We start from the raw sequence: 21741 nt of genomic DNA on the forward strand, positions 1-21741 counted from the left end.
CTTATGTAAGTAGCTTATGTCACCAGACACTGTCCGAAATCCCGTCACTGCACTGTGTCGGAGCCAATTAGGTAATCATATGATTAGGTAAGCTGTACTTTTAGTCAGCATATTCCGAGGTCATGATGACTCATTCCAAGGTTTGCACCGTCTTGCCTACTAATAGTAGATATAATTCGTATCAATGCTGGTGCTCTTTCCTAAATGTTCTTTCTAGGTAGTTAATCAAGTAAGTACAAGGTTAAAGAGAAGAATAAGACAGATATCAGAGATTAGTAGACACGGCGATCTTATTAACAGCATTACCAAACTTCTTTCCAACCTTCTTTTGGCTTTAATGTAATATGAACGTGTCTCTTAAACTGCCATGTTTGGTCGCTAGGATTGAAGGGGCACATTAGATCTAATGGTGCAGTTGGCCAGGATGCTGCTATGGCAAATCAAATAGGTACATTTAGGTATGAAACGTTTGCGTTTGTGATTGTGGAAATCCATTGGGTCCATGATGTATTCAATATTGTACGTGCTTGACATAATACAGCTACATGCCTCAACTTTAGAATCTGGTACCCTAGTAGGTAGGTATGTAGGTAGGTACCTTTTGAGCTTTGGAAGCTGCTGCCCAGTGATGTTGATTGCTTACTTAATAGGAGAAGCTTAAGTTACCCCACCCCCACCTTCTTGACTTCCAACGCCTGCCATTCACGTTAGATCTAACATTCACAATTCATTGTCATCGTACACCAATAATTCTCTTCTCCCTTCTCCCGATAACCTTCATGAATTTTCTCGTTCCAGCCGGCGATAATCTTTCTAAAAGCATGCTTCTGGACCTGGAGAGTCCTTGATAGTTCATTTTCTTTTTCTCCCTTCCTTTCGTGACGTTGGTTCCCTAAAACGTCCGTTTCATTCTATCAAGGTACGCGACGAGCTGCTTCAGTCGCCTGACTAGGCCCTATTGACTTCTTTCCAGAGACAACCCGAGATAGGATTAATTTTTAAGGATTGCATCCCTTTCTCAGCATCCCAATACATCCATACCGAACTTTTATCTGGTTGTGAAGTGGACATCTCGATCTTGCCTCTACCACATAATTGGTATATTACGGCAGCTTGGGATTAAGTCTAGAAGGTACTAGGTAGCCGCCTATTCCATCCATGGAAACCTTTTTTTCCCATGTAGTAACTATTACTTACATGATATCTTTCAGGTTCTAGGACTGCCCTATTATCTATCCATACCGGCATTCTCGCATCCAGAATTTCCGACGACTCTCTAGACAACTACCCTTCCAACCTGCCCACCATGGCTTCTTCGTCCTCCGCCGTTAATAATCCGAACCCCCAGAATATCAATTCTCTTCTATCCCGAATGTCAGATGCTGATCCCGACTTTCGGTTCATGTCGTTAAACGATTTGCATCAGATCCTCACCAAGCAGAAGGCAGAGTTCTTGAACCACGATTATGGCACTTCATCGCGTATTATGGATAGCGTTGTTGCACATCTGGACGACCAAAATGGAGAGGTACAGAATTTAGCAGTCAAGTGGTACGTTAAAAATATAATCCTTGAGCTTCAATTGTTACTAACGGCTGTATAATAGCATTGGCCCATTAGTTACTAAGATTCCTATTGCGGCATTGTCTACTATGTTGGATAAGCTTTGTACAATGGAAATCAAGAACGCAGTCGACAATTCCATTCAGTCCATGGCCCTTCGCAACGCGATCACGTCGCTACCCAGACCCGTCCGAGGCGTGACTCCAACTCAAGATGTCATTCAAACCTACACAGTCATTAGCCGTGCCCTCATTCCACGCATACTGGGTGTTTCAACCCCCGATCATCCAATTGGTGGGACACGCGGAATACTGGACAGGAATAGAGATCCTGATACTGAGGCTGTCGATGTACTTATCGAGGTTGTTCGATGTTTTGGACCCCTGCTGCAACCCCTAGAGGTTGAGAAACTACAAGATGTCGTGGTCCAGGTGTTGGAGAGAGCGTCCACACCATCCCCCACCAAGAAACGAGCAGTTGTTGCGCTTGCTATCCTTGCGCCTTATCTTACGACTGAAATTCTCGATAATTTCGTTACAAAACTTCGCAAGAATCTCCAGCAACCCAAAATTAATCCCGTCATACGTCGCCTGTACATTTCTATCATGGGTTCACTTGCTCGATCGATTCCTCACAAGTTTGGCAGCTACTTGCCACTGCTTATTGAATTCGTCTTATCTCCCTTGGGCCAAGAGGAATTTCAGAGCCGACTGGATGCGCTTAATGAGGGCAACGATCAATTACATCCTGAGTTTAACGAAATCAGCGAGACTGCTTTAGTCGCTCTTGAATCGTTTCTCACATCTTGTGGTCTACAGATGAGAGATTATACTGATAAGGTCATTGCTGCATGTCTTCGTTATCTAAAATACGACCCCAACTATGCGGTCGATGAAGATGAAGAGATGGATGAAAACGAAGAAGATGACGACGACGAAGAAGTTGATGACGACGATGAATTTGAAGACGATGTTGGTTTTGACGATGACGATGATCCAAGCTGGAAAGTCCGCAGATGTGCTGCAAAAGCATTGTACACTCTAGTTTCGATGCGCAGCGCCGACTTACTAGAAAAGGGGACTTTATATAATGACATTGCTTCCCCGTTGGTCAAGCGTTTCGACGAACGCGAGGAGAGTGTTCGACTTGAAGTCATCAGCACTATGTCTTTGCTAATTCGCAAAACCGGCGAAGGCGTAATCCAATCCATCTCAGCCGACGAAGAACTTGTTCCTTCTCTCGGAGAGAACCGAAAACGCCGCAGACAGAGCAGTGGTGGTATCGCATATACTAACAAGGCGCCCTATCTTGGGGCAACTGGACTTACGTCTCCCGCTCGTGAATCGGTGCCTCCTACCGGACCGCGCGCTGATCTTCAAAAACTCACCCCCCAGATCGTCAAAGTAGCTACAAAACTACTAAAAGGCAAACAGATTGCTACGAAGCAAGCAATTATCAACCTGTTAGACGATTTGATTGCAGTGCAGAATGGCGGCTTGTCCGATTATTTCGACCAGGTTATGCAGCCGATAATCGACGTTACCAAAGGTATGACAGGGGGTGCAAGCTCGACGTCGATGACTTTATCAGGTGCCGCATCGGCTACTGCTACTACACTAAGAGTGGCGGTCCTTCATTTCACAAGCGATATCGTAAAGACGCACTCCTCGAGTCTATTCCAACATTTCCTTGAGAGCATCGTTACAGGAGTGGTATCTGCTGTTCGCGATAGATTTTACAAGATCTCAAGTGAGGCTATTCGGACGGCGGAGGAGTTAGTCAAGGCTATCACTCCTCCCAGGGCTAGGCTTACGATCCAGAAGTACAAACCACAATTGCAGAAGCTGTACGACATTATACTTGATCGTGCCTCAGCAGCTGACGCTGACGCTGAGGTGCGCCAGAAGGCTATTCAAGCACTTGGAACATTGATCTCTAGGACATCATCATCAGACGGAATCGCTCTGATCCCTGCCGATAAGCGACAAGGTGCATTAGATTTGCTTTTAGATCGCTTGCGAAATGAAACAACGCGTCTATATGCTGTACGAGCAATCGACAACGTTGCAGCACATTCGTCGACCCCGGGGAGTCTCGAGACAGCGTGGATCGAGAAGGTCACGTTGGAGCTCTGCGGTCAACTGCGGAAGTCGAACCGCGCTCTTCGAAGCTCTTGCATTCAAGCATTGCAGCACCTGATTCTAAGCCCAGTAGTCAAAGGTCAGATTCAAGCAGCCACAGCTAGCGAGATTGTAGCTGCTATTTTACCTGTGATTACTGCGAATGATGCTTATCTCTTAAGCCCGGCCCTGCTAGTCGTCGCCCAATTGCAATTGGAGCACCCTCAGCTAGTATCTTCGACAGTCTTCATCGATACTATCTGCGAACTTCTCAAGAAGAATGTCGGTGGCTTGGCCTTAGAATCCTTGGTCACTCTCGTGTCAAATGTTGGCTTAAGTGGTATGGGTAAGCCTTTGATGGAAGGTGTTCTAGGAGTTGGCGTTGCGGGTGATCCGACTGTCGTTGGAAAGGTTGCCGGAGCCCTGTTCGTCGCAAGCGGGGGTCGGGTTGGTGTGAACGTCGAGAGTTTTATCGACGAACTTAACAAATCTAGTAGATTGACGCCACCTGATACTGCCCGACAAAGTCTCGCATTAGCCATCCTAGGAGAAATTGGTTTGCGACTCGGGCCAAATTCCCACCTTCAGCCAAGTATTTTCTTGGAGCAATTCCACGATGAGCCGGACAAGGTATCAGTCTCTGCTGCCGTGGCTTTAGGCCGTGCAGGTGCGGGAAATATGTCCGTATTCCTACCGATTATTTTAACCGCCATCAAGAAGTCGGGCAGCCAACAGTACCTGCTTCTCCAGTCCATTCGGGAAGTCTTGCACCAGGTTGTTGCATCATCGGCTGATATTAGTTTGTATGAGAGTGAGATTTGGGGATTGCTATTTACGGCGTCTCAAACTGAAGACAACCGAGCCATTTGTGCAGAGTGCATAGGACGACTAGCTATAATGGAACCCAAGACCTATATTCCCAAACTCCAGGTATGTTTTCATAGTATTACTACTAACTAATAACTGACCATTGTAGGAATTGTTGGGAGACAAATCACCTGTCTTCAGAGGCGTGGCTGTACAGGCCCTCCGATACACATTGCCAGACAGCGACGAGTCATTCGATCTTATGCTGAAGCCCGTACTGGTCGACATGCTCCTAAGAGTATTGAAAGATGAGGACATGGACATCCGCCGCATTGGCATGACAGCATTGAACTCGGCAACCCACAACAAACCCGACTTAATCCTACCGCATCTCGGCGAATTAATACCCTTCGTCATAACCGAATCCGTTATCAAGCCAGAGCTTATTCACGAGGTTCAGATGGGGCCATTCAAGCATCTTGTAGATGACGGATTAGAGGTTCGCAAGGTAAGTCACAGTAAATGAGTGTATCAATGATAAAGACAGGTTGCTAACTAATGCATCAAGAGCGCATACGAAACCTTGTATGCTCTTATGGAAACAGCGTTCTCTCGCATTAGCTCGCTTGAGTTTTATGACCGAATCATCGCCGGCCTCAACGACGAGAATGATATTCGGTCACTTTGTAATCTCATGCTTAGCAAGCTGATTGCCATTGACCCGGAAGAAACTACTCGACGGCTAGATACGGTGGCGGAGTGCTACAGGAAGACTTTATCCACTAAGCTTAGAGACGGCGCGGTAAAGCAAGAAGTCGAAAAGCAAGAGGAGGCTATTAAGAGTGTGTTGCGCGTCACCATTCTGCTTGTGGAGAAGACCAAGACTACGCTACCGGGAGTTGCCGGTCCTGGTAGCGCCGGTCAAGCTCAGGTACAGCAGTCGGTGCAGAATCCCATTTGGCAGCAGTACTGGGAATGGGTCAACAAGGACTTTGAACGCCAGCTGAAGACATTGCGTGAAGAGAATAAGGAGATGGGCATGTGAAGGCGAAGAGTGAAGAGTGGGAGTGAGCTTGAGAATTGCATTGTGAAGGATCTGACGGATGATTGCGACACCACGCACTACAACAAGTCATCAACTAATGCTACGCAGAAAGATATCCGTTATTCACTTCACGGCATACACTCTCGGTTCAGGGCTGTTGGCTAGGTCATGTCACATAATGCCAGACCAAAGAAAAAAAGAAAAAAACACCTAGAATTAGTACATACACCTTGTACTTGTTCATAGCTACTATTGCATCAATGATTGTAAGAAACAATTTCGTAATTTGCTGATGTGCTGTTCTGCCTCTGTATGTGCTAAGTCGGAAGCAAAAAGAGCTATGATCAAATTGACCCGATAAACTAGCATCGATCTGTTTTAATGACGTCGATAAAAGGTAAAGCTTCATGAAAGTCTGACCGGGATATCGGGGAAGAGCCCCACACAAGCTCCGATTATCGTGTATCTACGTAGAGGTACCTTGAGACATGTGTAGTATTTTGTGAAGGCCGAGAGTTCCAAATATACCTCACTTAAGGTTAATATATACATGTGCTATCTATATTAATAAGTGAAATTCTTTTCCCTTGGATGCGGATTCAATTCCCGGAATACTACGACGGAATACCTCGGTATTGCTATATGCCTACATGTATTTTGTAGGTAAAAGTAACCCAAAACGCAATTGTTGAGCCGACTTACATAAGAGACAATTGCATTCCAAAGTTCTTCTTCTTCTCTGCCAAGTACATGTATTACACATACATTCGTTGGAATCCTGCAAACATTCACTCATTCACTCATTGACATCTCACCTCAATCCTCCGACCTACCTCGGCGGCAATTAACTTGTTCACTTCCAACATCAATCAATCCGCTTGCCTTAATCTTAATTGGAATAGACTCGAACTATGTCGACGTCTCGCATACTCATCTCTACCTTCCGCATCGCCACTAGACGGGTTGCGCGAACATCTACGAGTCGGCCGTTAGTAGTGCGCTCAGCTGTCCGGAGAGGATACGCGAGTAGTGCCCATGGCGGCAGCGCAGAGAATTCGAGCGATATGCCCTGGTGAGTCTTTTCTCCATTCCTTTTGTCCGCCCTCCACGGTCAGATGTAAGCAGCCCGGAGGAGAGGAGAGAATCAGCAGACCAATTGGGATCATCCCAATCGTATGTTTCGGCAAACTCATGTCGGCATAGAATGCTGACACACCACTCTTCCTCAACCGCAGGCTCATCGGTTCCGCCGGCGCCACCGTCGTCGGCTTAGCATGGCTGCTCTCAGGCCCATCGCAGAAACCCTCCGCACACAGCAGCTCCCACGCCGCGCCTTCCGAGTCCGAGTCCGAGTCTGAATCCGACACAGCAGCCGAAGACTCGTCATCCGAATCATCATCCGAATCAGAACCCCCGACCCCACCACCATCCGAAGCCTCAGAACCCGAATCCCCGCCGCCGGACTCCGAACCCACGCCCCCCAGCTCGCAGACAGGACAACAGGTGCCTCCTCCGCCAGCAGACAACACCGCCCTAGCGACAAACTACGAGGAGAAGAAGGAGGCGCACAAGGAGTACAAAGAGATCATCGAAAAGAAAGACACGCGCGCGGCGGCGAGCTCGAGCGATGTGCCGAGTAAGAAGACCGCGGCGGAGCACCCGCGCGAGGACCCGCAGAAGGGGGAGGGCGAGGGGGCTAAGAAGGGGGGATCGGAGTGAGTGGTGTCTCTAACTCCTAGCCAGTTAAGATTTACTATTTGCCTGTGTTTGAAAAGAGCAGAGCAGAGATAGGGGAAGTGTACAAGTACGGAATTGCATCAAGCCATCCCGGGATACCACGCAGCAAAAGGGAACGAAACCGGGGGAGTAGGGAAAATAGGAAAGGTTATAGGTAATGGGAGTTGAGAGGGGAAATCAAATCGACAAGTTTATCATCGGGCTTGTATGTATCTTATAGAAAGAAGGAAATGTGACGATAAGATGTAATGAATAGACAAAAAGATCCCTACTCTCGCATATCCTTCCGAGCCTAGGCAGTTATAGGTTGGGTATCATTATATTAGGGTCCACATACCTTATCGTACTTACTATAATACCTTTTGGTAGTAATGACAGACATGAATACATAGAAAAAGAAGAATATCAACATTCACGAAGATGAAGCAGCATGAATAATAACAGAAGTAAAAGAAAATATATGCTTTTCATCAGTCTTGAATTCTCTTCTACTTCAACTGGCTACTGTGATGGTAGCAGGAATAGTTGCGTCATCATCCGCCTCGTCTACTTCATCCTCTTCCAACTCGGCATCAATTATACCATCCAACCATTCGCAAAGACGTAGTGTGCTTGTGTGTGTGATTTGTGTAGTAGTAGGAGTGTTAGGTTTGATGTGAAGCGCAAGGCTAAACATTAAGGAGGGGGAAAACGAACGCGCCAACGCCAACGTTGCGTGAGATGACTAGTAATTACACCAATACGCCCCATGGTACCTCACCCCTTGAGGACCTCCTCGGGAGCAGAAAAAACAAGTATGTGAAAAGGCAAATTCGGATTTAGCGGTGGTCGGTGGTTGATGGTCTTCGTCTTAGCGATTTATCGTTGAGCCATGCTACCTAGCAAATCAACCCCCTTCATGTTCGAAATCGCGCATGTACTCCTGAATGCGAGACTATGTTGTAAACCCGTGTGAAGATGGAAACCGTCTAGTGACGTCTCAAACAAAGGAAATTTCTAGATGGATTCTCGGCGATTTGGATAGTGTTATGCTGGCTCGTCCAAGATGCTTGCAAGTGCATGAAGTATTCATTGATTTGTTGATCGTGAATAGTCTAGTTGGTGCCAAGAACATGCTTTATTGTGACGATAAAGCAATGACAAGTTCAGGTCCCTAAACGAGTTATGATTAATTAGTTTCGTAACGGCCGTTCAGTGTCATAAAAGTGTGCCAGCGTGGTATAGGTTGGAGGCGCGCAGTCGTATCGCGTGTTCAAGCATGATGCATAATAGCCAGTTCATGTCAAACCCCCAAAGATTGGGCTGAGCCCGAATCTAAACTGACTGGTAGAGCAGAAGAGGCTCGCCGACGTTTTCGATTTCGGGTATTGTGCACTTGAGATCGAATGCCTTCGATAGAACAATTTTGAATATCTATGCAGGATTAGTCAGCATATAACCATTCCAAGGGGAAGTGTGTATAGATGTATAGTATAGCTAACCTTCTGGACGTTAATACTATGACTGGTACTACTGAAGATGAGAGCAGCGCGCATAGCTTTAGCAAATCGTTTTGCCTAAATTAGTTGTTAGTCATGTGCCTTCCATTCTACTCATATATAATGAACCTACCTGGTTCGAAATCTCCTCCTGGTCCTCTCGAGGGAAGTTGACAAAATGGTCATACTTCGTGCCAACTAAGATGGGAATAGCTGTCTTGTTGAAACCACGTCCCTGCCGATACCATTCCTTGATACTGTTGAGCGTGCTCTTACGCGTCAAGTCGAACATGAATAAGATGGCGACCGCGTCGTTACACACCAAGGGTAGCATGTTCACGAATTCACGTTGGCCACCTAAATCCCAAATGCTGAACGTGATTTCGGTGTTGCGTATGCTGATGGTCTTCTCCATGAAGTTGACGCCTAGTGTCTGGATATAATCCTCATCCCAGCTACCCTCGACATATTTGACCATCAGGGATGTCTTGCCAATCTGCGCATCTCCTACCATGCCAACCTTGATCACAACGTGGTTACGCGTATTGCGATCCGCACCGTTTCCATTTCCGTTACCATTACTTTCTCGCGAAACATGTTCACTGTAGTGACGTTCGCCGGTAGGGGACATGGACGATGTAGGTCTTCCTATGGGTTGTTGAGGAGGGGTGGTATCGTACTGTGGAGCATCATATTGAACGTTCGGGTCGACTTCGTCGGGTTGCGCGCTGTTAGCATTGCCGTTGACGTTGGCTAGACCTTGGTCAAGAGACTGCGACTGGCGATGATATGGCTCATGAATACCCAAGTCACCCGCTAAATGCGTGGTCCCTTCAATGCCGCCAAGGGTATCCTCGAGGGCATCATGGGGAACGCGCGGGGCTGCGGGCGGCGTTGCGGTAAAAGGATCCTGCTCCATCGTATCTAAGGCGTCGTGGAATTGAGCTCCAGACCCTGTTGATAATGTTGACGAATCCACGTTGAGAGGTGATGGTGAGGAGGGGTTATGATAGCAGCAGTCGGCCGTAATCCAGACGTAAGGAATGTAAATGAAGTTTGGGGCGGATGACGAGAAGGTCTCTGATTAGCCCCTTGTGTCTAACTTCATTGGATTGTCTTGGAATGTAGGAGGACTCCGATGAATGAGGGATGTCCGGCGCGATTCAGAGAACGTCTGTCTATGAGGAGCAACGTCAGCGTCAGCGTCAGTGCTAGTGTAGGTAGATGCTGATACACATCTATAGTTAATATGGGAAGATGAATTCGGTGGCCAACTCGGAAAGGGTTAGACTGCTGATCCGGGGATGTAGTTGCAGATGCAGATGCAGATATGGGTATGGGTAGATGGATATGAATATGGAGATAGTGATGGAGATGGTTATGTATGTAGACCTTATGGGAAAAGGGAGGTCGAAACCATGAAATTTGGAGACGGAGATGGCGACGACGAAGATTGGTTCCTGTCAAATGACAAATGAAGGACAGACCCAAAATTGGTTTGGGTAGGAATTATAGAATATTTTGTGCATACATACCTAGCACCTTTCGTACCTCGAAGCGGTCCGTTAACAAGGTCTCGACGTCCAACGACCTGGGCAGCTGGGGGATGGATGGAGCACGATTGAAGTTCTTAAAGTTGGCCAAGTTAGAAATTACCTTGCCTTTGATGATGCGGGATCCCGGGAGATGTTACGGGTGGAACCTGAGGTACGAAATACCTACTGTACGTGATTGAGGGGCTACCTAGAGGCTAGAGGAACTCTAAGGTGGGTTGTTACTGTAATATGCCACAAATGGAAGCAGCCTCTTAAGATTTGTAGTGGGTATCAAGAATGAGATGGAAGTTGGGATCAATGAAAATGAATTCAACTATTTTTCTTCTCTTTTGCTTTTTCTTTTCTTTTCCCCTCTTGTAAACTTTGTATCACGTACCTTTTCCCTATTCATTTTAACGCTGTTTCCCATTTACTAGCAAGTAATATGTCACGTATTAAAACGTAGAACCCAGCTGGCAATCGCAAATCCGGGGCGGCTAAGCTTAGCACCAATAACGGTCGACGAATAGGGTAACAGGAAACGGGTTGAGGTTAATCAACTCATCGAACGCGACGCGAGCCTTGTAAACGACGTTTCGCGATAGGAAACACGAAACACTTTTGATTATTACCACAAAGCAAGTACATATGTACTTGTATGTAAGTATTATGTGATTTGGACATGATGAATTCTTCCACTAGAAACACATGAATAGAATGGATATGCATGTCTTAGACCATTCGATTATCAGCATACATAGCTGAAAAGGTCGATGTCAGCAGACAAGTGTAGACGTTGTTGACGTTGTTTATTATAATTGGCGGTCCGGACAAATTGTTTTCCTCTGCGTTGTTGATGCAGGCTCTTAGATAAACATCCATCGCAAAATGCAACATCATATAACACCTACATATCAAACCAATCGGCATTGACCATTAAATTAACCAATAGAAGCTAGACGCAGATATCCTTAGATATGCTTATAATGGTGTCTCTTATCAATTGAGTTTCAATGTCAGCCGGAGTTTCATCATGACGCGGGGCCAATTCAAAGTTTCTGATTGGCTAAGCTTGGCACCGGGTTCTACCGGGACTTTCTATGTCGCGCACTGTACAACTCTATGGGCATCATACCATAAAATACAGTGCGGATTCATTCATCGGGTAACTTTTCGGCCTCGAGCTCTAGAAAATCGTACCAGTCTTAACAATTTGATGTACCTACGGAATAGTGGTATCATAGATACGATATCAGTCGCACACAAACAGCTTCGAGAGAAAAGCTTCACCGAAACTACCATCTTTCAAATTTCTCTCCTCCCGCACGCCTTCCGCACTACAACCTCTCTACTCTGAACAATGGCATCAATCGCACGATGCCTCCGGGCAGCTCGACCGTCGACTCTCTCTCGGCTAGCACAGACGACACCCCTCACACGATCCAATTGGCAACCGGCGTCGCTGCGAGCATTCTCTGCCTCACCGATAAGTAAGCTCTCCGATGTCGCGAGTGTATTTTATTTCCCCCAAATTGCTTATTTCCATACCACGCATAATCATACCTCAACTACAAGCCACTAACCACTTCTTTGTGCTGCAGGAGATATCCGCAAGTACACTAAAGACCACGAGTGGATCGACCTAAACACGAACAAGAAGGAGGGCGTGATCGGCATCTCGGAGTATGCGGCCGAGGAGCTAGGCGACGTAGTGTACGTCGAACTTCCGGAGGAGGGCAAGGAGGTCAGCGCAGGCGACGCTATCGGTGCCGTCGAGTCTGTTAAAAGTGCCGCCGATATCAACTCCCCCATCGCCTGCAAGATCACCAGCATCAACCTGACTCTGGAGGAGAAGCCGGGCACCATCAACCAGGTACCTGAGGACGACTCAGCCGGTGGTGGCTGGATCGCAAAGGTCTCCGTCGACGAGCAGGGCATCAAGGATTTTGAGACGCTCATGGACCTCGAGGAATATAAGGCATTTACCGGAGCGTCGGAGTAGATGTAAAATTTATTCTATGATATGTCACGAAATGTCGACGGTACGAAATGATGGTAAGGGGCTAGGGGTAGAGTAAGGTCAAGAATTTTGTTGGCTGGGGGGTAAGGGGTAGGTAGGTGTTCATCGGAAACGGAAATATTATGGCATTCAACAACCAACGAGCAGGAGAGAGAGAGAGAACGGGCTCAACCTTGTATCATAAACTCGTTTGGGGTATTCTCATCATCATGGCGAAATTTATCCGCGGAGATTCTAGCTAGGGATACATCTGTATCTAGGTGGATGGCCAGCAAAATCTATAAAGCATCGTCCCAGTCATTTTTATTTCCTCCTTTTTTTCCAGTCCGAAATGCTGCTTCTATGCTGGAACCCACGGCTCCTTTTTATCTTGGGTCGCTGCCCGTTCCCCATTTATCACATCCAGAATTTTCTGTGCGCCGTTATCCGCCAACTGTTGAGCCACCTTTATGCCAAATGCGACAGCTTCCTCGCGCGTTTTAACCTCCTCAGTCTTCTCCGCATCAGCAGCCTCAGTGCCCTCAACGTTGACAACCGTCGCCGTCAATTTCAGCTTGTTGTCTCCTACCCACTTCGTCTCAACACCAATAGGAATACTACATCCACCCTCCAGCGTCCGCATGACACTCCTCTCAGCCTCACACGCAAACATAGCTTCGTTGTCTTCCAAGGCCTTCAGCAAATCTAGCGTCTTCTGGTCACCAACTCGCGCTTCGATGCCTAGACCACCTTGGCCAACAGCATGCAACATGCCGCCGCCCACCGTCGTACTGTCCAAGTACTGCGTAATACGGTCCTCCTTCCCCGACCTTAGCAAGCCCGCCGCAGCCAGGATCAGAACCGTGAACTCGCTATCCTCGGCATCCAGCTTCTTAACACGGGTATCGATGTTGCCGCGCATGTCCTTGAACGCCAGATGCGGGTAGCGTCGCCTGATCTGCGCCATGCGTCTCACGCTGCTGGTGCCGACGACCGCGCCAGCCGGTAGGTCCGCTAGTGTCTTGTACTTATCCTCGAGCCCCTTCTTGACGACCACGACGTCGCGCGCGTCCTCGCGCGGCGTCACACAGGCTAGCACGAACTCGTCCGGCAGCACCGTCGGCATGTCCTTCAACGAGTGCACGATGAAGTCGACCTGGCCCAGCTTAAGCTCGGCTTCTAGCTCGTTCGTCCATAGCCCTTTGCCGCCGAACTTGTATAGTGCTGTGATCTTGTCTTTGTCGGCTGTTGAGTGCATCCCCTTGATCTCGAAGTCGACTGTTGGGTGCAGCTTGCGCAGAGACGAGACGACGTAGTCGGCTTGGAGGAGCGCGAGCGCTGACTTGCGAGTGCCGACTCGGATCACGGTCTTGGGCGTGTCTGACGCCGCGGTGGTCGACATTGTGATTGTGGTTGTGTAAGTGTGGTCGTGTGGTCGTGGCTATGATCTCAGATGCGCTGGGGATGATGAACCGGTCTGGCGTGGTTGACAGGAGTTTAAGTAAAAAATTGGTCCGAGTAGGTATGCAATTGATACGTATTACAAGCCACAAACCCCGCTTGTACCTGGATTTCGTTGATGTAGTACGAGGTTGAGGAAGAATCGGATCGTAGAGTTATGAAGTTTTTGCGGGGTCTAAGCCAGCTGGATCTAGACGTAGGATGCGATGATGGAGGGTTGGAGGGGCATCAACAGCGGGGCAGGGGCAAGTACGGTATCTTAGCGTATTCCGGACCGGACAGGGTCCTGCAGGTGCAAAGTGCGTATTCGGGTCGGCTCTTGCCGCCCCTTATTTATTTCTTAACTCAACTCTAATCATGGAATTCATTAATACCTACCTAGTATTTTGTTAAGGTTAAGGTCAAGAACGATAGAACCATCTTCTTCTGTCAAGATTACTTCGTAGTTTATGAGATTTCAATCGACGAGGATGTCTTAAACAAATCCCCTAAGTATTTTCCCTATTTCCCGTTCAGAATATAATCCGATGTCTAGCGTGTACCTACTCGTCCACCCGATTGCCAGAGCCACATCCACATACATTTTGTTCCGCGCAAGAAGTTCTAGAATTCCAACACTACATCTTTACGGGGCACAAAGCTTGCTACCGTCGCTACACCATATGCGCACTTCTACAACTTTGCGTATGTGTCCTTGTACTCTACAGGAGACAGGATTAATCCGAAGAGTATAGGATGTTATGATTCCTGAATAGTGACCGGATGCCTCATCCGAGCGTGGTTGAGTCGATGCGAAGCTCACAAAGTTGCACTTCATTGTGCTCTTGTTCGAGGTATCACAAGCAAGTTCAGACGAATCTGGCAATTCATCTAGAAAATACGTCTCTACATGGCCAAGTAGATTTCCACTGCTTTAAACTTTCGCCTCTCATTTCCGAAAAAAGGTGTCCTGTAATATTACGATGGCGTCCTACCGAGACGTATCGAGGTTTTAGGGATCAAGTTCGCATCTACATGCCTGTTATTCATCGGCATTTATCTTGAAATGTTCTCTAAAACTCGATATTTCATTCAGTGGATTTCCTTATAAAAGGTCATAGATCATAATCTATTCGATCTTACCGAGGAACTAACAATAGCAGCCTCTTACATTATACTCTAATATGAGGGTATCTGCCTTTCTTTTTAATTCAACCCTCCTAGCCGCTTCTGTGCTGGCTTGGAGGGGTCCACTTCCGCGGGCTGAGCCAACCGGCTCTTCTCCCCAACTTCCTTCTTCGCCGACTGGCGAACCTCCTTCGGGTGGAGCCGTGCCGACGCCCGGCTCTGGTCCATCGCCTAGCGGTTCCCCGGGCGGTCCGAAATGCGGCAAGGGATACACTTACTGTGGCTACATGCTTACCTCTAACGGTCACAGTACGGCCTCAAACCAGAGAATATATACGCTATTACTAACGTACCTATACAGACTTCGGTTCCACTGATATCAGCAAGGCTTACTGTAACGGCTTGCAAGAGCTCTGTGCTAATGGCAAACCAAAGACGGATGTTTCTGAAGCTGTCTTCGTCTGTATGAACGAACAGCCGTCTACGGTTGAGCTCCTGTGCGCTTGTGGTGGCAAGTGTCGCAACGATGCCGAGACAAATTTCATCGCCCATTGCGATAAACCTTGCATCAACAATTAAACCTACTTAGGCTTGATTCAAACACGGGAGAAGGCAGGGAGTGGGAGTTTGCCCAAACACTCACTTTGTTTTGGGAAGGCCATTTGGTTAATGCGAGCAGAGATTTGTAGTAGTTTCAAGGTTGCGGCATCGCTCGTTATTTACGTGTACGTTGAACGGCATTTAGCTTCATAGCGGTATTTATACCACAGCCATAGCTTTGGCTTATTCCCATATCTCTACATTTTCACCAACCTGAAAAGATATTGGAAGATGGGGATCTGAGGCATCCCCGTGATCGTAGTTCATCCATCTATCAAATCAACGAACTTGGTAGCTTGGGTAGGACAGGCCAGTGCCTCCATTTGCTTTAAGTACTTAGTCTCGCTTAAAATCTCTTGCTGTCGCTTACATATCATATGTATCGATAAATATGCAAGAGATCGGTGGCTTTTTGACGTATCATATTAACATCCTATTTTGAGACATTCATTTCCACATTGAGCAATATGGCTCGAATCGGATTAGCCTACTGCTTTGCTGCTACCCAGCGGCACAGCTAGGATTACTCTCGTGATCTAAGACTCAGCCTCTAAGACATTGCCGTCTAGATTTTCTAACGTAATTTTGTCCAATCAACGGTAAGATTCATAGCCTGCATCTGCCGATCACCTTAAGATCTAGGTGTAAATTGATCATTGTTAGCCGCTGACAATCCCTACTACTTCGTGTTTACAGGTGGAGACCTCGTAAGGCTCACGATATGTGCATACTTTGCTCATTTGAAGAATCATGTAGAACGGGTAGAATAGCAATTTCGTATCGTCATCGCCTTGCGGTCTGCGGCTTCGCGACCGGCTCTCGCCACGCGAGCACCTGAGCTACGATCGTGAAGAGAGATATAAAGTCATGGTCTCCCAACGATCACAAAGGATTATTAGATCCATAATATTCATTGAACCAAACCAAATCATCAAAGACTTACCTTACTAAGATATACATACTACCTAATATCTAATACCAAGACATCGAATCTACACCTCTTTACCAATTACACTCCATCCTCACTATTACCAACCACCATTATAAATCACCCCATCCCCATCTAATAATAATAATAATGCTCACCTCACTCCTCACAACAACAATCACCCTCCTTTCCCTAGCAGGAGCCACACCCGTCCCGCAAACCGCACAACAGCTCTCGCGCGCCAAAGCATACCAGCTTCAAATCCAACTCCTAGACCCGACCAAGGACCTCGACCCCTCAGTCGCCGGCTCCTTCATCGGCACCGTGCACGTCGGCGCGGGCCAAAACGTCGCTGTGGCAGGAAGCCACAACGCGTCTGGCACTCCTTTCTACACTAACGGCACGGTTGCAGACGGCTACGTCGATGTGCTTAATGACCTCGGCACGCAGTACCCCTGGGGCTTTAAGGTGCAGGACCGGGACAGCAGCGACGCGACGTATCCCGGCGAACACGACGTCGAGATCGATGTCGGCGGGGGCACGAACGGGGTCAGCTTGGTTACGAACGCTGAGGACGTCAGGTTGGGCGGGCTGAGCGCTGGGTATTATGCTGTGTGCGATCGGTTTATCGGGTACGTCAGGGGGAACCTTACGGTTGTTAAGTACGTGTATGAGGGCGAGACGCTCCCTGAGGGGTGTGTTGGGATTAAGTTCGTGCCGCTTTGCGCGGAGTTGAATACGTTGCCCGAGGGCAGCGAGTGGACGCATGATTTTGTGCAGGAGGTGGATTGTGTTGTTCCTTCTTAAGGCGCTGTATAGATGGCCTGGGTAAATCGCGAGGAGGGTCTTTGGATTAGATGAAAGCCCGGGGATAATGGTAATGTGTTATTATGAAGACGTGGGATCACATCGTGTGGGCGAATGTACGTCACGTCTTAGGAGTTTAGGTAGTATAGACAGACTCATGAGCTCATGATATCATAGATCTGAAGAGCTATTGCTCTATATAGACATATAATGCAAATGGATATTGGATATAACAAATCAATTCTTGTCTTTAGGCATGTACTCGGGGTAGTACCTAATACTGTATACTCGACCCAATGAGGTCTATGAGAGCCCATAAGGGGTCCTAGGTAAGTAGGCGTGTTAGAATACCTAGTAGCCTTATCTGTAAGTAAGTGCTAGGTATACTGCACTCGGTAGGTTAGAGCTCTTCGTATAACAACTTCTGTCAGACATCGGTCTTCCTCCAGGTCAGTAGCTAGAGGTCTATGGGATCGGGATTCGGTCCGTAGAGTCCTAGGAGCAGGACAGATAAAGAGCTTCACCTGTAAGTATACCGTGTTCTCCATAGCGAGAGCAGTTAGGAGCTCTTCGCGCAACAACGTCGTTGTTTCCTAGTCTTTTGGTTCCGCCTCGTGACAACTTCGTTTCCCCCATGCTGCTTAGTTCTGCCTCGTGATAGTCATCGATATCAGAGAAGTTCATCCTACTCGATCTCAGCCAACTTAAATTCAAGGATTCCTGTTAATTTTGGTGGGCTTAGTCGCTTCGATTATACACCTTCGACGTTTACGCTATGAGAGCTACCTAGTATCATTTGAGGTATGTCTCAATTTGTAGAGATGTTGCGGAGTGTCTGCCTGTATGACCACCACCATATGCAAGACAGATTCTTGTGTTCCTTGAACGATGCTGACAGTTGATACTTAGCGGCAAGCATACCTTATATATTAGAGCTCTATAGACCGGGATATATCTGATTCTCAGCCGTGTTGAAATGTGAGGTAAACCTACATAGTAGGCATGGACGACACATTGTGGTGGGATCATACTAAATGAAGGGTCTATTGGACAGAGTTCGAGATGTGGCTGCTGACCTGGGAGACGAATGCGAATCACCCCTTGCCCACGATCATCGTATCGGCTCAATTTATATTCAGATCTCACGATAGCCATTTTAGAAGCTAAAAAGGGAAGACCGATTCCATGTTAATTGAAGATTGGTAGGAGACTGCTACAATTGGAATTATCATTTTAGTGGGTATTTTGGTAAGTGTTACATGCCCAGGTGTGTATGTCGAGATCCAATAGTTACTCGGGAATACCATGCAATATTAGCAACGACTTGGCATATTCGATTCTCATTACCTATCTGGATGCCAAGTAGTTATAAGCTTTCCAGCTTACGTGCTACCACCTAGTACATCTTCTATGTCAACACCGCGTCTATAAGGTATGGATTCTCCGAAGTGGCCCTCCAATACCTACCTGATAGTTATATGACATAGGGGTCCGTATACCCCATACCCGGCTTTGGCCTAAAACATGTCGATATTACCTAAAATAAGCTTTTTACTCGGTATCTCACATCCGATTGGTGACACGACTTCTTATTGTCAGCATGTAGGATTTATAGTGGCCTCGCGTTCAGCTTAGCAAAGCATCTATACTTGAGTAGGTAATACTTACCCCTTAACCATCCATTAGTGGGGAGAAAGCAACCTCCGTTTATATTACACGTTCAAGGAAACTGGACGGATATGATACTATGTATTATAGGAGGTCTAGAAAGGAGATCAAGTAAAGTTATAGAACGCTTCCAAGGTTCTCAATTCATAGCTAAGTACCTGTAGAGCTTGGACTATGGTGTGTTCTCAAGGAGCTATTTTCGTACTAGTCGCATTTATCTGTATCTGTAGCTGAAAATTCTACTCGGCATTGAACGGCGGTTTTCTGGACAAGTAATATCATATACCGACTCCCGTCTCACCTGGTAGACTCAAGTGCTGACCTCCGCATTTGCTTTATTGGCCAAGACCCGGCTTACGCACAGCTTAAACTTGAGTAGGCTATACGAAATCTTATACTGGTCGATAAACTGCTGCATACTCACGATCTTAGTCGAGCTTCCTAGCTTCGTTGAAATTGATAGCGCCAGCAACACACGCCGTGAGGCAGTAACACAGCAGGCCGGGAAATTTTGTTGATGAATTGAGGAATCTTTTCGTCGATGATATTATGAAGGATGTTAGACAAAATGCCGACACTGGCAACGATATGTGTATAAATATTCAGAGCGCCGCCCAGTTTTCATCCAGATACCACAGCATCAACCAACTCAAGCACACAGCATCAACAACAATCACCGATTCATCTTCTCATCCTCATCTCAATTCTTTCTAGTAAAAGATCCAACCAATTCTTCAACTATCACCATGCAGTTCTCTACTTTCGCTCTCCTCGCCTTCGCTAGCGTCGGTCTAGCAAGGGAATCCATTCACATGGTCGACTGCTCGTCTTACAAGGCCATCAACGTTAGTAACCAAGCAACAGCTTGTCTCGATTAGCCTCGTGAATGGGATTCAACTTACTAAAATTGGCTACTTGTATAGTACTACTCCAACGACAGCAACGATGGATCTTTCCCCGGCAACAGCAACACCTGCGTTGCTAACGGTGGATTTCACGAGGGTGGCTCTTCAAGCTGCAAATTCGGCTCTGGTGTCACCTTCTCATGGAACCTTAAGAGCGGTGCTGCTTCAGCTGGTGGTTCCACCAATGTTGGGTAAGTGCTATGAAATTTCAGTGTACAGGGAAATATTTGCTAACAAACGCTTGCAACATAGAACTGGCAACAACGGTTTCCACAGCTTCAACTGCTTCAAGGATGACAACCATGTCCTATACACTGATGGAAACGGCCATGCTTGCAAGAGCACCTACGTCTGCTTCGACGTAAGTTTTACCAATAGTCACCTATATACAGATATGCTAATAAGTCATTGAATTTAGCAATAGAGGGTCACTTGAAAATTCTCGCATGCTCGGAAGAAAGGGGTTCATTTCGTTCATTAAACCACACACATTCATGTTAACCTAAAACTACATAGAGAGAAAACTGTGCTGTTGGTGGCAGTGGGCCTGGAACTTACCTTTCATAATCCTGCTGGTTATCTTGTTTTTATTGTATAGAGGTAGATAGATGGGAGAGTTGTACATAGCCCAGGCATACATTCATTATAAAACTTAGTACATATTGAAAAATCGGCATATTTCCTGTGATATGTGGAAGTAAGTTAATATTAACTAGGTATCTAAATTATGACTGTACGTTACTTTGATGTAGGCGCTATACCGAAACGATATTACAACAACTCCGAGCCCGAAGATTCAGAGGACTCATCTTCAGAATCGAGCGAAGGCACAAAATGAATCACAGGTCTATCGGTAAAAGATTGCCTATCTTCCCAAGATGTCGCAGCAGATACGGTTGATAGAGTTCGGTTGTCAACCACAGAAAATTGATCTGGATTTGTAGGAAACCATTCCATCCAGTTCAGGACGTTCTGTCTCATGAGATCTTTTGGTTCGTTCAAGGCGTAAAATCTCGTAGAAATTTCATCATGGACTTTGCCACCCATTCCTTGCTCATTCCACCACTTCAGACCATCGAGTGTGGAATCGACAGGAGGGTGGGGACCCAGAGCGTCGGTTTCGGTGGGTTGTGGCGCCTCTATCCATCGGCATTCGTCCAGCATAAAGCGTCGTTCAATTCCAAACTCAGTTGGAAAAGCCCGCACAAGTTCTGCGTACGGTCTTCTATGAAGCTGTTCTTCGATGTCTTTGCGGAGGAGACGGTTGAATTCAATAGTCATAATTAGATGGTCTTCTTCAGACTCATCATTTATCAACGTTGTCGCCCTACAGCATCTATCACACTTTGACCAGTATATGCGTTCCATACGTACGTATAGGGGATCAAATTTTGGGCACCTTTTACCGCACTGTATGGGCGATAGTCGTGGTGTATGGCCCTCTTGTTCGGATTGGCGGGCTTGGTTTACGTCGTCACATAGTACTATAGCAGCTAGTGCCTTGAGTGAGAATGGGACGGGGTGTCTACTCTCCATACAACAAATTTCCAGAGCTAACCAACAACACATCGTGCGCAGCTTATGCTCTAGGAAGCCGTAGTATAACCCAGAGGAGAATCAATAGCTTGTAGATAAATTTCATATTAGATGTGGCCTTCGTGGTATTTTTAAATGGCGCTATTCATATTATAATGTTATCTGCTATCATATATATACTCAAATGGCAATCTGATTGTATTAATACGATAACAGTGATTGATATCAGAAGACATGTACCTGACAACTTACTTCTTTGTGCTTTGCTATATGATTTATCACAATAAATGCTTATTGTTATATAGTTTATTAACAAAGAGCATACACTTATGAACTATCCCTTCATGTACCCACTTAGGCAGCTCACACGTATTGTGGCTGATTAATACGTGGATGAAGTAATACAAGGGATAGCCTGCGAGTTCGGGGGTTAGCCCCCTTTTTA

The 21741-nt window shown here is 46.7% G+C and overlaps 9 protein-coding genes across 9 annotated transcripts; 6 read left to right on the forward strand and 3 right to left on the reverse strand.

Moving 5' to 3' along the window:
* The first annotated feature begins 713 nt into the window (after positions 1-713).
* On the forward strand, positions 714-5796 carry GGS22DRAFT_168317 (TIP120-domain-containing protein). Its single transcript, XM_047962129.1, has 6 exons — positions 714-919; positions 974-1132; positions 1212-1551; positions 1607-4613; positions 4660-4998; positions 5059-5796. The coding sequence occupies exons 3-6, from the start codon at positions 1307-1309 to the stop codon at positions 5533-5535; spliced, it is 4068 nt and encodes a 1355-aa protein (XP_047817108.1). The 5' UTR covers positions 714-919; positions 974-1132; positions 1212-1306; the 3' UTR covers positions 5536-5796.
* A 276-nt stretch (positions 5797-6072) lies between these two features.
* Positions 6073-7413, forward strand: GGS22DRAFT_38176 (uncharacterized protein). The gene is made up of 2 exons (XM_047966948.1): positions 6073-6607; positions 6771-7413. Exons 1-2 carry the CDS (start codon positions 6447-6449, stop codon positions 7252-7254), a joined length of 645 nt encoding a protein of 214 aa, XP_047817109.1. The 5' UTR covers positions 6073-6446; the 3' UTR covers positions 7255-7413.
* A 1094-nt stretch (positions 7414-8507) lies between these two features.
* On the reverse strand, positions 8508-9946 carry GGS22DRAFT_38195 (P-loop containing nucleoside triphosphate hydrolase protein). The gene is made up of 3 exons (XM_047966949.1): positions 8884-9946; positions 8754-8828; positions 8508-8685 (listed from the first exon to the last, which is right to left on the reverse strand). The coding sequence occupies exons 1-3, from the start codon at positions 9667-9669 to the stop codon at positions 8587-8589; spliced, it is 960 nt and encodes a 319-aa protein (XP_047817110.1). The 5' UTR covers positions 9670-9946; the 3' UTR covers positions 8508-8586.
* A 1699-nt stretch (positions 9947-11645) lies between these two features.
* On the forward strand, positions 11646-12287 carry GGS22DRAFT_190592 (glycine cleavage system H protein-like protein; the record flags this gene model as incomplete). Its single annotated transcript, XM_047964998.1, has 2 exons — positions 11646-11775; positions 11887-12287. The coding sequence occupies 2 exons, from the start codon at positions 11646-11648 to the stop codon at positions 12285-12287; spliced, it is 531 nt and encodes a 176-aa protein (XP_047817111.1).
* Positions 12288-12444: 157 nt separating this feature from the next.
* GGS22DRAFT_38233 (porphobilinogen deaminase) lies at positions 12445-13951 on the reverse strand. Its single transcript, XM_047966950.1, has one exon. It carries the CDS (start codon positions 13684-13686, stop codon positions 12646-12648), a length of 1041 nt encoding a protein of 346 aa, XP_047817112.1. The 5' UTR covers positions 13687-13951; the 3' UTR covers positions 12445-12645.
* Positions 13952-14908: 957 nt separating this feature from the next.
* Positions 14909-15431, forward strand: GGS22DRAFT_190594 (uncharacterized protein; the record flags this gene model as incomplete). The annotated part of the gene is made up of 2 exons (XM_047964999.1): positions 14909-15161; positions 15214-15431. 2 exons carry the CDS (start codon positions 14909-14911, stop codon positions 15429-15431), a joined length of 471 nt encoding a protein of 156 aa, XP_047817113.1.
* Positions 15432-15958: 527 nt separating this feature from the next.
* GGS22DRAFT_168327 (uncharacterized protein) lies at positions 15959-17415 on the forward strand. Its single transcript, XM_047962130.1, has 2 exons — positions 15959-16051; positions 16149-17415. Exon 2 carries the CDS (start codon positions 16531-16533, stop codon positions 17185-17187), a length of 657 nt encoding a protein of 218 aa, XP_047817114.1. The 5' UTR covers positions 15959-16051; positions 16149-16530; the 3' UTR covers positions 17188-17415.
* A 2111-nt stretch (positions 17416-19526) lies between these two features.
* GGS22DRAFT_195464 (uncharacterized protein) lies at positions 19527-20196 on the forward strand (the record flags this gene model as incomplete). The annotated part of the gene is made up of 4 exons (XM_047965671.1): positions 19527-19700; positions 19779-19951; positions 20013-20121; positions 20185-20196. The coding sequence occupies exons 1-4, from the start codon at positions 19602-19604 to the stop codon at positions 20194-20196; spliced, it is 393 nt and encodes a 130-aa protein (XP_047817115.1). The 5' UTR covers positions 19527-19601.
* A 335-nt stretch (positions 20197-20531) lies between these two features.
* Positions 20532-21041, reverse strand: GGS22DRAFT_190597 (uncharacterized protein; the record flags this gene model as incomplete). Its single annotated transcript, XM_047965000.1, has 1 exon — positions 20532-21041. The coding sequence occupies one exon, from the start codon at positions 21039-21041 to the stop codon at positions 20532-20534; it is 510 nt and encodes a 169-aa protein (XP_047817116.1).
* Positions 21042-21741: the final 700 nt, after the last annotated feature.

The sequence above is a fragment of the Annulohypoxylon maeteangense genome (assembly GCF_022496945.1).
Source record: "Annulohypoxylon maeteangense strain CBS 123835 unplaced genomic scaffold GGS22scaffold_13, whole genome shotgun sequence".
Classification (NCBI taxonomy): domain Eukaryota; kingdom Fungi; phylum Ascomycota; class Sordariomycetes; order Xylariales; family Hypoxylaceae; genus Annulohypoxylon; species Annulohypoxylon maeteangense.